The 15,000-nt window shown below is 36.3% G+C and overlaps 1 protein-coding gene across 2 annotated transcripts in view; it reads right to left on the bottom strand.

Annotated features, from left to right (window-relative positions):
• Positions 1 to 9,743, bottom strand: part of LOC125668418 (glutathione peroxidase-like) — a 17,648-nt gene extending 7,905 nt beyond the window's left edge. Inside the window, exons 1-3 of one of the 2 annotated variants that reach the window (XM_048902570.2) lie at positions 9,628 to 9,743; positions 3,728 to 3,822; positions 1,403 to 1,550 (exon numbers count right to left, since the gene is read on the bottom strand). In XM_048902570.2, coding sequence (XP_048758527.1) covers positions 1,403 to 1,550; positions 3,728 to 3,822; positions 9,628 to 9,717 — 333 coding nt within the window. In that variant the 5' untranslated portion in view covers positions 9,718 to 9,743. Of the gene's footprint in view, positions 1 to 1,402; positions 1,551 to 3,727; positions 3,823 to 9,388 lie in introns of both variants that reach the window. The other variant, XM_048902571.2, reaches the window with a different exon arrangement.
• Between the last annotated feature and the right edge of the window lie 5,257 nt (positions 9,744 to 15,000).

Genomic DNA, 15,000 nt, shown 5'->3' with positions numbered 1-15,000 from the left:
AAAGCTAACAGACGGATATCTTCTTAATGAAAAATCAGTGACCTGGTTTTAATGTGCGACACACCTTCTACCCAAGATGTATCTACAGACAAAGTTTGATGATTCTAGGCCTTGTAGTATTTAAGTTATGGGTCGGACACGAAAAAGCTAACAGACGGACGGACAGACATGAACGCCATACCATAATACGTCCCGTCTTAAGACGGGCGTATAAAAACCCTTAGCTAGCCAAGATGTGTCTGCATATGATCTATGGACAACATTTGAGGACATATAGGTCATGACAAACACATGTACTTCATTGAAATATTTAGCTAAATACAATTGAAGATAAAAGACAGAGGACAGATAGGTCACGACAAACACATGTACTTTATCGAAGCATTTAGCTATATACAATTGAAGATGAAAGACAGATTAAGAGAAGGCTTATATATGCAATGCCTGTTGTTTAATCCAATTATGTATAATTTATATATAACAAAATATATGTATTGCTTAAAGTACAGATTAACAATAAAAGAGTGGCGAATTCATATAATGACTGTAATAAGGGGCGGATCCAGGAATTGCGATTGGGGGGGGGGGGGTGCAACTTTTTGATGCAGGGGGTCTGGGGGGCCGCCTTGAGGCCCCAAGTGGGTCCAGGGCAAAGCCCTGGTGGGGGCCCAGGGGGCGAAGCCCGCAGAAGCTCCTGGATTTTACAGATTTTATAGGGCTAGAAATATGTCTCATATGCAGTCATTTATACTATTTTCTGTCATTTTTAATAAGGCTATTTCTTTGTTTTTCTCTGTTTTGCGTCCGCGTGCTGGTAGGTTTTGAAGCCCCAAACCTTAAAACAAACAAACAAATTTCGTACAATAAAACATCTTTTTTTCAAGCAGATGAAAGACTAGTTGATGAGTTTATTCAATTCTTATTTTGATATGTTGAATGTGCAAAAGTATTACGATTATCACAATGAATATATTAAGTCAATATATTCTAAATTTACATTTTGTTAGGTATTTGTAATGCTAATAAATCAAATAGATCAAGTTTTTGTTATATCTTTATAAACCCATAATTACAAAATGTCTACATTGATCAATCAATGATCGAACATTGCGAAAAGGTATCTTTGTTTTGTATGCTTGTTTGTTTTTTACCCTGGCTGGCTGGTAGGTTACACAATTTTGAAAGGACACAAAACTGAGAAAAAACAAGAAATGGCCTAAGGGGAAACTTATAAAATGATGCAAATTTTAAGGATTTTTGGAAAAAATATAAGCTCTCCCAATAAAAGTAATTCAATAAATAAAAAGATTTTGTCATTTATTTCTCCGAGATTGGAAGAACTGATTGCTTCTTCTATCATTTACATTCTTATAAACAATAAACTACGATTTACCTAGCTTACCTGACTTCCAAACTGATTACAGGGAAATCCAAGGATCCTCAGACCTTTGTCCTCAGCATACTTTTCGTGCAGTTGTTGTAGCTGAGTGTAGTTCTTGTCTGTGAAACCTCATTTAGAGGCCACATTGACAATCAGAACTACATGGCCTCTATAAAACACATATGTAATATCAACATGTTAATCATACATTTTTTGGGATTCAGAATAAGAGGCTCTAAAGTTAACCGCATTCACTACACTTGAATAGCTCAGCCAAATCAAAAGCCATAGTGGCCAAATTGAAATTTGAATTGCATCAGAAAATAACACTTCTGCACAATAGAGGATCATTCGTAGCAAGTAATAGCAAGAAAAGCTCGCGTCGTGAAGCAACGTGACGAGCTCGCTCCAATGATTACACACATGAGTCACGTGATTTGCTCTTCATCAGCTGAAAAAAGAAGAGTATTACCCGTAATGCTTCTGGACAATGTCGTCGTCACTGAGGTATACTTCAATGACAATCCCGTAATTAAAAATGAAAAGACAGATAAAATGTCTATAAGTCATGTTGCAAGATGTTAATGGGCTTCGCTCGCCTCAACGGTCACACTGTACAACATATCATAATTGACAATTGAGTATGGATGAAAGACGAAGATAATGAACAGTGATCAATCTCATAACTCCTATAAGCAAAACAAAACAGATAGTTGGGCAAACACGGACCCCTGCATAAACCAGAGGTGGGATCAGGTGCCTAGGAGGAGTAAGCATTCCCTGTCGACCGGTCACACCTGCCGTGAGCCCTATATCTTGATCAGGTAAACGGAATATTGCAACCATGCTGGAGAAGACGATTTTGTCCAAGTTCATCAAATCCCATGACAGCCATATTGGTACATGTACCTACCAATATATACATTGATTTGGATTACTTTAAAAAGTAATAACAATTTTAAGTGACCACTAGATTAGAATTTGTATCCAGTATGGTGACTGGAGATTCAACCATTCTTGAGAAGATTTTGATTTTGATTTTGATTCTCAACCAACAGCCAGTTAAATGCCTAGTGGCCATATTGAAATTTGGATTGCTCAAAATGGAAAGTTCTTTTTTTGCTGGGATATCACTTTTAGGGAACATTTGAGTCAAGTATAGTGACTCACTATGCAGCCATTCTGGAAAAGTGTTTACAGATGCTGCTCTCAGCAGATGGACAACGAACACCCAACACAAAGTGATGGCATAAACTCACACTGACCATTGGCCTGGTGAGCTATACAATGAAATGCTGTCATTTTACTCGCTGATGTTCATGCAACCATTTACTGCAGTATTGTATTTTCAGAGGTTAATTGACCTATCAGAGGATCCTATACCCTTTTGATTGAGAATTTCATGTCAAAAAGTGGGGAAAAGGGCAATGACGCAAATTATACTGTCAAGGTCGAATAAATGCAAAGTTACGGATCATCCTTTTATTCATCATTCATCTTTATAAAACATATCAAACCTAGGTTTTGGATTTATTGATTGCATGACCACCAGTGAAACTACTTCTCTCTTATGGTGGGAATTCAAACACATTTGCATAAAAGATTATACTTGATAAGGGCTTATTTGTCCACCAAAATCAGTTGTGCTTTTGATTCCAAATCATGTGTATTTTGTGCAAGAATTTCCATGCAACTCAGTTCTTTTTTTCAATTTGATGAAAATGACATAGAACTGGAATTATCATGACATTCTACTGCTGCTTTCAAGATTTTCTCCTAAAAAGTCATATATATCATATATCACAGTTTTTCTTCTAGAAAACACTGAGCATAGGCTGGACAAGCTTAATATGTAATAGGTAAAAACTTATTTGTCCAAGCTGCATTCAATTTCTTCTTTTTTTTCTCTTTTTTTTTCAGAAAAACACTCACAAAAATTAGCATTTCAATTAAATTTGTATGAAGTTGAGAAATGGTATCACTTTTGATGCCAATCTCTTGTATGAAATACAAGTAGATTTAGTTTTCTTTAAAGTTTTAAAATTTTGAGTTTAAATAGAGCCCAAAAAGGCTGATATATCATACAAGGCCCTTTATTAATCTATGTATAGACCTGCAATTTTCTCTCTTTCTAGTTACATGTACTTTAAAAATCATCTTCCATAACCAAAGGAAAGGAGTGGTTTGTTAGCCCTTAGCTAGCAAATATGACTTATAAACATTCATATTTCTTAAAAAGGCTACCCAAGAAAAGAGGGCGTTTATTCACACAAGTGAAGAATATCGATGAAAGAAGTTCAATCTAAACGTAATAAAATTTATATAGCATACTTAACTATTATTTACCTGTATTTTTCTAGTGAGACATCATTTCCATCAATGTCTTTTGCAGAAAATTCATATATAGAAGAGGCTGCTTTCCACTCCTCCTTGGGTTTTGCCTGTAAACAAAGTATCAGTAAAGTTATAACATGATTGGAGACAATTCAGCAGATGGCAACAGGTGGTACATATGTTGCAATTAAGAAGCAACCTTGCACTTTATGCACTTTGCAGCATGCAAATCGAACAATTTTACTTGATGTGAGTTTCTATCATAAAATATTATTTTGACGGAATTGGGAAAAAAATATTGGGCATAGTTTAGATAAATAGAAACATTTAATGCCACCATCATATCTAAAGTTCAAATCTCATAAAACAAAAGTACTATATCGCATAAATAATATTTTTCTTAAACCATGAAAAGAAAATTATTTAAAAGTTTCTGCCTGTCCTCCATGCAATGGCCTATGTTTGCTTTTTCAAAGGTTTTCCATATTTGAGAATCAACAAAGCAAATTTCCAAAAAAACGATTTATTACTTTACATTTTCCCACATAAAATATAAAGTGAATGGGAAAAAACCAATACCTGTTTATTTAGCAGTAGATGAAAAGTTGCAAAAGTGTACAACATAAGCTACACATATCAGTCATCATGTTGAGTTGGTTAACTGTTATTACATAATGAGTTCTATAAATAGGTTCCCTACATTTACCAGGTACATGAATATCAATGCTTTCTGTAAATATGAATAATTCCTTATTTTTCAACAGGATTGTGTTTATTAGTCATATTCACACAGATGTCATTTTCATATTTTCTTTTCAAATCACCACACTTTTGTGCCCTATGTCATTAAAATGTGCGATTTAATCAAATCAGACTTGCTTTGGATAAGTTTGTCCCGTCAGTCAACATTCCGTTGAACACTAGTAAATGGCGTCTAACAAAAAATTATGTGCAATTTCTCTCAAATTCACTTTGAAAAAGGATTTACTTTGTTGCTCAACATTCTATGAGCTAATGTTCTTAATTTGTAAGTTTATGGTTTATGGTTCTAGTGTTTGGTAGTTGTATTTAACCAACATGAAGTGAACACATGGGTGTGGCAGAAACATTTAGCACACTATTACTGATGAAGTGCTGTGAGTCAGTTTGTTGCATTAATTTCACATACACATATAAATGTCAATAAGACCAAGAGGCCCATGGGCCACAATGCTTGCCCAAGACAAATTCACTTTACACATAATTCTTGATTTTGATCCCAAATGCTAACATGACACAAGCTCTTAAATTCATGGTCCCAGGGGTAGATAGTGGCCACAAAAGGGTATCAAAGTTTCACATGTGAATACATAGGGAAAATCTTCACAAGAACCACTTGTCCAGATAAGTTGAAATTTCCACAGCAGTTTCCTGACACTGTGCAGATTCAAGTTTGTTAAATTCATGGTCCCCGGAGGTAGGATGGGGCCACAATAGGGGATCAGAGTTTCACATGTAAATATATATATATTTTATATAGGAAAAATCTTTGAATATGGGCCAAGGTGACTCAAATGAGCAATGTGGCCCATGCGCCTCTTGTTTAGTTTACTACTTGAGCATGGTAAGTGATATGTTGTGCATATCAAAAGACATATATTACATAAACAAATATCACAGACACAGGTTGCATCTAAAATTTGAGGTTTAAATAATCAACAGTGTTGTGGCCTTTTCAGTACTTTCATAAATTTCTTTTTGGCCTTGTATCATTTTAGATCCGACACTTTGAGAAAGTAGGGTGTTTTGGATTTCCGTGCTTTTAATATATATACATGTACTATATGTTGATTGATTGAGAGAGAGAGAGAGAGAGAGAGAGAGAGAGAGAGAGAGAGAGAGAGCAGCAAGCTGAAATCCACATCATTACACTACCACAATAGTACACAGTATATGCACATACTTTAATTGATAAAACTTTATGAATTATGTATTCAACCCTCTCTTTCTAAGTCTGGATTAAGCCACTTTGGGATATATATATATTTTTTGTCCAGTGGCGTGGTGGTTTTTTTTAAATTCGTTTGATGTTTAGCAAATCTGCCTCTTTTACCCTATCCCCCAGGGCCATGATTTTAACAAACTTGAATCTGCACTATGTCAGGAAGCTTCTACGTAAATTTTAACTTTTCTGGCCCAGTGGTTCTTGAGAAGATTTTTAAATAACCCCACCCTATTCTTGCATTTTTGTGATTATCTCCCCTCTGCAAAAGGCATAGCCCTTCATTTGAACAAATTTGAATTCCCTTTACCCAAAAATGATTTGTACTTAAGTTTGATTGAAATTGACCCTCTGTTTCTGGGGAAGAAGATTTAAAAAATTTGTCAGTGTATTTTCACTATTTTGCTATTGTCTCCCCTTGAGAAGGGCAACTGCCCCTCATTTGAATGAAACTTGAATCCCCTTCAACCAAGAATGATTTGTGCCAGGTTTGGTTGAAATTGGCCAAGTGGTTCTGGAGAAGATGAAAATGTGAAAAGTTTACAACGACGACGACACCAACAACAAAAAGTTTTGATCAGAAAAGCTCACTTGAACCTTGGACTTAAGGTGAGCTAAAAAGGGTACATCCATGTTGGATTTGGAGACAAAAATCATTGAAAAATCAGATTTTGCAAAGTAGAAGATAAAAGAAGTGTGAAAGTCTTGCATATGATTTGAACTTTCAACCTATGCATAATGCACTCTAACAAGCAAAGATTCTCTGTCAATACAGATTCTCTGATCTGACAGTAATATCTCTTAACTTCCAAAGCATATAGGCACTAGCTATGCATCATCTAAAAAAAACAAGCACTATAAATCAACATCATGGTTGGTATACAGAAATTTGAACATACAATACCTAGGATGCTTGCATATTAAGATGACATATTCTGTTCTACGTTTGTAGTTCTTAAATCAAGAAATTAAAGAATTTTCCTATTTAATCCTGAGACTTTGAAGCCTTCTTGTGGCGGCCCCACCTTAGGCCAGGAATCATGGTGTCTCTTTGCTTAATAATCAGTGCTCTCTTTAATACTGAAATTTAAGTATGGTAGAGAGCAGTTATTCAGATTTCTGAAACACAGTAAAATTTGGACGATATGATAAAGTAATAAAAACAACATACATGTAGAGACTTGAGTAATAAGTCTACAATTATGTAACAATGCTAACATATGAATTTAATGTATTGTAATTATGTGGTTTTCTAAGAAGATTTTAAAAGACTTTCTGTATATATTCATATATACTACTTTGAACTCCTCTTACATATATAAGGAAGCTTTCAAGTAAACTGCCTTTCCTGGTTCAATGGATCTAAAGAAGATTTTTTAAATACCCAACCCTATTTGCAATTTTTGGGGGCTTATATCCCCTTGGGAAAGGGCATGGTCCTTCATTTGAAGGCACTTTTATCTCCTTTACCTAATGATATGCTTTGTGGCAAGTTTGGTTGAAATTGGTTAATTGGTTCTTGAGAAGAAGTAAAAAGTATGTAAATGTGTTAAACAGATAATAGACACAGATTAAAGAAGACCAAAGACAGGCTGTCTACAAACTTCGATCAGAAAAGCTCACTTAAGCTTTCATCTCATAAGTTTATGACATTTCACAAGAGACAGACATTAATATCAACAAGTTGTCAATACATAATTACATGATCATATAAATGCATCATGTCCATGAAATTTGCCTGGATTTATTTTAGCAGTGCAACAACTAGAGTTCTTGTTGAGTTTGCCATAAACATGGCCAAAATACACATTGACCAATGGTAATCATTGATTACCATAAAATACTTTACCAGAGGTACCAATGGTCGCCTTTAGCAACCATTGCCAGTCTTTAGCAGATATTTGCCAATGGTTTACCAATATGTCGTACACAGTTTTAAAGGGGCATTAGCTGTGAAACACTGTGTACAAGCCGATGACCGTAGTATATATTACGGTCATCAAAAAATGGCAGCTGACCTTATCAGTAACTATTTTATAATCACAATTTCAAACCAATTGATTATTCATTTGCATCATTTTACGATAATTATCAATATCCAGTGAAGTATTCTTAATGTTAAGTCATTGTAGTTCTCTCAAAAGCAAGCTTATTAATCGATAAAACGACCTCCAAGTTTTTTAGTAGCAGCATTCAATGGTCCAAACATATTATACATGTAATACTTAACCTATCCAGTTGAAATTTTTTATGCCAATTCAAAATTTTGAAAGAATTTGGAAAGGACTGCATTTTGTGGCAGAAAGATGTTTAATATTAAACAAGAGACCCATGGGCCACATCACTCACCTGAGTCACCTTGGACCATGTCTGAAGACTTTCCATATATATTTGCATTTAAAACTTTAGTCTCTATTGTGGCCCCAACCTACCCCTGGAGGCCATGATTTTTACAAATTTGAATCTGCACTATGGCAGGAAGCTTTCATGTAAATGTCAGCTCCAATGGCTCAGTGGTTCTTAAGAAGAATAATTTTAAATTACCCTACCCTAATTTTACATTTTTGTGATTATCTCCCCTTTGAAGGGGGCATGGCCCTTCATTTGAACAAACTTGAAAGTTCTTCACTCAAGGATGCTTTTGGCCAAGTTTGGTTGAAACTGACCCAGTGGTTCTGGAGAACAAGATGAAAATGTGAAAAGTTTACAATGACACCGACGACGACAGACAACGGATAAATTTTGATCAGAAAAGTTCACTTGAGCCTTTGGCTCAGGTGAGCTAAAAAGGTTCTAAATCTGCACAATTTGACAGTTTCTGTTTTACCTCAATATATTGTCAATATTTATACCCCTTGACATGTATTTCAATTTTGTAAGTTATGATACAAGTAGTAGAGACTTGGAACTAATTCAAATGTTGTGAATTTATTAATTTGGTTGATGTATTTTCCCAATCAGAAAACCTTTCAAATTCTAAATGAGAATTTTTTTCATATCTTAAGGCAGCTCACTACACTAAAGCTTATACTCTGTGTGACACCACGTCACAAGATGGCGATTTGAATGTTTTGTGAAATTATTTGTATCGATCGATGTGTTTGTCTATCATTGTAGCTCAGTGGTTAAAGCATTGGGCTGGTGATAAACATATTGTTCAAGAGATCATTAGGCCTACAGAAAAAAAATTTTTGGAGTTGACAGTTGTGATTACTTTGTATCGTAAGTGATTTATATAATTTTTAAAGCATGTACTTAAAAGTTGCATTAGAATCTAATTGTGAAAAATGAATCCACCATGTTCAATATGTTAATATACATGCAACTTAAATGGAGATTGTGATCAGAGTATACTATTAAAATAAAGTTTGAGACAAAAAAATACAATTCATTTTCTACCCTGATTTTTACATGCATGTTAATTAGCAGAAATTTAACATGTACTATATAACAATTCATACTTTGCACTTTTGGCCTTACACGACATTATCACGAGGTTCACCTGCACCTGCTCAAGATTTTGGAACATTTAACTCTGGAACCGTGCACGCCAGATTCCAAGAAATTGGTTTTTATGATAACACTGACATAATACTTTAAATGAATTCAAAAGGTTCACTCAAGTGCTAAATTTTGTCCAAAGGCGACCCTTTGAGAAAACATCAGCATGTCCTTTAATATTAAGTACATACCTCTACCGACGAAACATGCCCCATGTTGTGTTAATACGTCTTTCTGCGTTGGGGTTTTTAATGCCAAGGCTTTGTTATTTATATAATAATCGACAGAGCGGTGGATCTAGTATTTTGTTTTAAATGTCACCGCGCCTTAAAAAATACATAATTAAATACATATGTAGATCTAATTTAGAACCCTGTTTATCAAGCTAGTTTTATTTTTCAACAACACCAACAAAAATACCTGTACTTACCATGACGTGTACCAGTGACGATGTCAAACCACACACTACCTTTGAGCCCACTTGAACACGGGAAATCGCGGAGGGAAATGTGCGTAGCATCGTAAATATGTCAAAATGATATGGGTAAAACTGGAGTCCAGGAGGCCGGGTAAAAAAGAAATATACACTTTAAACAAAATGCAACAAAAAATATTTATTTATCATTCAATAAGACAGTCATTGTAATAAACTCAAACAAAAATCCGCATTGAAATGTCTTCATTAAATGTTTTTGGGGTTGTTTTTTTTTTTTGGTGTGTGTTGCCGTACTTCGATCTTATGACGTGATAGCGATGAAAATGACGTCAATATACATATAATAAGTTTATTTTATCTAACTCGAGTTCCTACAGCTACAGGAAAAATTAGTATCTGGTAACTTCGTTTCTATAATTTTCCCCACAGGTGCTTGGGTTCAGGACCACCACCACTACCACCCCCTCCGAATAAGCTACACGAGTTTTTTTGTTGAAAATATTTCTAATTATGCATGTCAACAACGTCTTGCATACCCCTACAGTCAAAAATAATTCAATATAAGCTCTTTGAAATATACCTCACTGGTTCTAATAATAGTCTGTCAAATGGCTGTGTGATGCGTACAGTGTGTGTGTTGTGGCGTCTGTGCTTTTCCACTCTCGCTTTCAGTCCCACCTCTGGCTAACAACTTTTGTTGTGAAAAGGGAGCAGAATGTCAGCCTTCCCTGCCATATATAGCCTCTCATGCAGCAAGACCTATGTGGCCCAGATATGGGATTCTCCTCGAGGTGGCAGATGGTAAACTGGGCGTCTTGCGGCACCAGGGTCTCGGAGGAGGTTTGGCCCCTAGATGCACGGTAAGATAGGCCCACCGGTGAGTGGACATGCCCTGGTACCTGCAAACCAACCCCCCAGTTATGGGTAAATAGCCGGCCAGATGGAGGTCGTAAGCCCAGAAAGGCAACATATCTAAGAGAGACTACTCTGACATAAAACTGGGCAGATCCTAGCTCGTAAACCTTGGATGGTGGCGGATCTAGAGGATGGGAACCTTGACAGTAAATCTCCTGGTCCTCCAGGTTGGGGGTTGAGCACTATACCGACTATCTCGTCTCATAAAAACTACAATAGTTACGGAAACCAGATCAGTTAACAAAACAAATTGCAACGGTATACCAAGGGATGGTAGTTGTCAGGACAACGATATGAATGTTGTTAGTGAAAGCTCTGTTGAAGCTAACAACAGAAAGAACAGCCTTCTGGGACCGAAAGAACATCTAAAGATAGGAGCGTGGAATGTACGCACAATGTATAAATGTGGAAAAACAGCTCAGGTAGTAAAAGAGATGCAATCTTATAATGTTGATATCCTTGGAGTAAGTGAATGTAGGTGGACTGGCTGTGGATCTGTTACCACAACCACAGGAGAGACGTTCCTATACTCCGGTAGGAAAGGTAACAAACATCAACAAGGTGTTGCTATAATCATGAACAAAAAAGCCAAGCAAGCACTCATCAAATGGTCACCAGTAGATGAAAGATTGATTGTGGCAAGATTCCATTCTAAATATGCCAAAATGACTTTGATACAGTGCTCTGCACCCACTAATGATGCCGAAGATGACTCAAAAACAACATTCTATGAGAAATTACAACGCACTGTGAGTAAAACACCACGACATGACATACTTATTGTCCTTGGAGATTTGAATGCTAAAGTTGATAATGACAACGAGGGAAAAGAAAGAATTATGGGCAAACATGGAGTTGGTACTATCAATGAAAATGGAGAATTGCTAACAGAATTTTGTGATGTCAATAACCTTATCATAGGAGGTACACTGTTCCAGCACAAAGATATACACAAAATCACATGGAACTCCCCAAACGGTCGAGACAAAAATCAAATAGACCACTTGATGATAAATGGACGTTGGAAAAACTCACTGTCCGATGTAAGAGTAATGAGGGGAGCAGACTGTGCTAGTGACCACCATCTAGTTATAGGAAAAATCAACCTTAAATTAAGAAAGGCTAGTGACCACCATCTAGTTATTGGAAAAATCAACCTTAAATTAAGAAAGGCTAGTGACCACCATCTAGTTATTGGAAAAATCAACCTTAAATTAAGAAAGGCTATGAAGAAAGTAACAAGTAAGAGAGAAATGTTTGATATAGACAAGTTAAAACAACCTGAGGTACAAAAGGAACAGATATAGAGCGTTAGAGAACTTGCAGGAGTCAGAGAATGAGAGAGTGGAAAGCTTAGAACAGGAATGGAATGAGATTAAAACTATCTTTAAAGACACTTCTAATACCACACTTGGTTACAGGAAACGTGGGAGAAAGCAATGGATAAGCGACAACACCTGGAATAGCATTCAAGAAAGAAAGGACATTAAGAAAAAACTATACAGTACAAAATCAGAGAGAATTAAAACTGCCTTACAGAAAGAATATTCCAACAAAGATAAAGAAGTTAAACGAAATGCTACGGCAGATAGGAAAGAGCATCTTGAAACACTAGCCAGGGAGGCAGAAACAGCAGCTTCCAGGGGACAACTTAGTACGGTATATAAGATCACAAAACAACTAAGCGGCAAACAAACACACTACAATAAACCATGCAAGGCTAAGGATGGTAGAGTTTTAACATCGGAGAAACAGCAGCTTGAAAGATGGACGGAGCACTTTAAGGAAGTTCTTAACATTGATCATCAGGGTGACATTCCGAATATTGAACAGTTTGGTGAAGGATTAGACATAAACATTGAAGAAGTATCGAGGGAATAGATCAGGAAGGCAATACTGAAGTTAAAAAATGGGAAAGCACCTGGATTGGACTCTATAACACCAGAAATGTTGAAAGTGGACCTTGAAACCAGTACAGAAATATTTTACAACTTATTTCAGCACATCTGGAAGTACGATACAATACCAAATGACTGGGCAAAAGGACTCGTTATAAAACTACCCAAAACAGGAGATTTAAGTGACTGTAACAACTGGCGGGGTATAACCTTACTATCAGTACCCAGCAAAATCCTGTTAAGAGTCATACTAAATAGAATAGATGATGCAATAGATGATCTGCTAAGGAAAGAACAGGCAGGGTTTAGATCAGGCAGAGGATGTATTGACCACATTTTTACCATCCGTAACATCAGAGAGCAAAGTATTGAGTGGCAAAATAAACTTATCCTCAACTTTATAGACTTCCGAAAAGCCTTCGATAGCATCAGAAGAGACTGCCTGTGGGCCATCCTAAGAGCCTATGGATTACCATCAAAAATAGTTATCTTAATACAAGCTTTCTATAACAACTATGAATGCTGTGTACTACATAACGGTCAACAGTCAGATTGGTTCCGGTGACGTCTGGAGTAAGACAAGGATGCATCATATCTCCTCTCCTATTCATCACTGCAATAGACTGGTGTATGAGAACAACACTGGAAAATGAAAATACAGGCATTAGATGGACCATGAACTCTTTCTTAGAAGATTTGGCCTTTGCTGATGACATCTGCCTTCTGTCAAGTAATGTTAATAACATGCAGAACAAAACAACAAAATTAAACGAAGTTGCTCAAAGTATAGGCCTGAACATTAATGAAGAGAAGACCAGTAAACAGTAATACAGCTCAAACAGTCAAGATAGGAAATAACATCATAGAAGAGGTTGAGGATTTCAAATATCTAGGCAGCATGTTAAGTAACACCAATGGGACGGCGAAAGACATCAAAGCCAGAATAAGCAAGGCGAGAAACGCATTTTGCCAACTGCAATCCATATGGAGAAGTAGGTCGATCAGTATGAACACCAAACTGAAAATATACAACAGTAACGTGAAATCTGTGTTACTATATGGGGCTGAATGCTGGAGAATAATACAAACTGACATGAAAAAACTCTCCTCATTCCATAACGCCTGCCTCCGAAAAATCTGTAAACTCTACTGGCCCAAAAAGATATCGAATAAAGATCTATATCTTAAGACCAAACAGTGCTGCAGCATGGAGATGAAGATTAAACGAAGAAGGTGGCGTTGGATTGGGCATGTTCTACGAAAAGGAGGAGAAGATATCACTACGATTGCTCTGAGATGGACACCTGATGGAAAGAGAAAAAGAGGACGCCCAAAAGAGACATGGCGAAGGATGGGAGAACAGAAGATGAAAGATATAGGGAAGACCTGGGGGAAATAGAAAAGAAAGCAAAAGACAGGCAGTTGTGGCGTCAACTGGTTGAGGCCTTATATGCTGATAGGCACGAAGAGGATAAGTAAGTTCTAATATAATAACCAGTAATTAAGATAATTTATTTCAAAATAAGCCTTTTTTTTAAAAAAATCCCCTTAGGCCCTAGATCTACTGGTTATTATTATAACCAGTGAGGGTATTATTTCAAAGGGCTTATTTTGAATATTTTTGGACTGTACATGGGTGTGCAAGACGTTGTTAGAAATATTTTCAACAACAAAATAATGAAATCAACTCAGGTAGCTTATTCGGAGGGGGAGGTCCTTAACCCAAACATTTGTGTTCACTGTTCAACCGAACCAAAAAGTATGTGCGCTTCTACCATGTGGCAGTACTTGACCATACGTATTTTCCTAGAGAAAATCCACTATATAATTTCCATACAAAACCATATAATTTCAAACAATTTTCATGAACTCATTTCTTGGTCAATTTTTATGATCTCTTCAAATGAATTAATGATATCAACAATTGAATTGATGCGCGCTACAATTCAATTGAAGAGAGCAATAGAGCAACAAGAAACATTGGTGCACGCACCAAAGTTATGGGCCGAACAAATTTCCAAGAGAGTATCATTGTTTCCATAAACTAAAACTGTCTCGTAAACATATTGATTGGACAAGTGTCCAAATTCGACCCATTAACATACAAAATGAACAGTAATCTGTTACTCCTTAAAGATCTGTGAACTACGTGTATGTCCAGTAGGCAAAGGTTCTCCAGTGGACTTTTTTAAAGAGCAGTCTGAACCTTAACCTTAAACCATTGTGACCTCAGAATAATGTGTTTATATGCTGCTTTACGTCTCATTCTCGAATTTTTCACTCTTATAGAGACGTCACCTTCGGGCGAATTGAGCAGTGAGGGTTCTTTATCGTGCTAACGCCTATCGTGACACAGGACCATGGCTTACAAGCCTCATCTGAATGACCTCAAAATAATAGATATGGGTTATTCTGCTCCTTGGATGTTATAAGTTTGATGAATATTTACAATGTTCATTATTGGAAAATATTGAGCTTTTATCACTTGAATATATTAAGCAAACATTTTCTAATGTGCAAAATAATTCAACCAATGACTGTTGCATGAATACTG

Source organism: Ostrea edulis, chromosome 4 (genome assembly GCF_947568905.1).
Source record: "Ostrea edulis chromosome 4, xbOstEdul1.1, whole genome shotgun sequence".
NCBI classification, from domain to species: Eukaryota; Metazoa; Mollusca; class Bivalvia; order Ostreida; family Ostreidae; genus Ostrea; species Ostrea edulis.
Note: the sequence above shows the minus strand (reverse complement) of the source record. Positions and strands in the feature narration are given on the sequence as shown.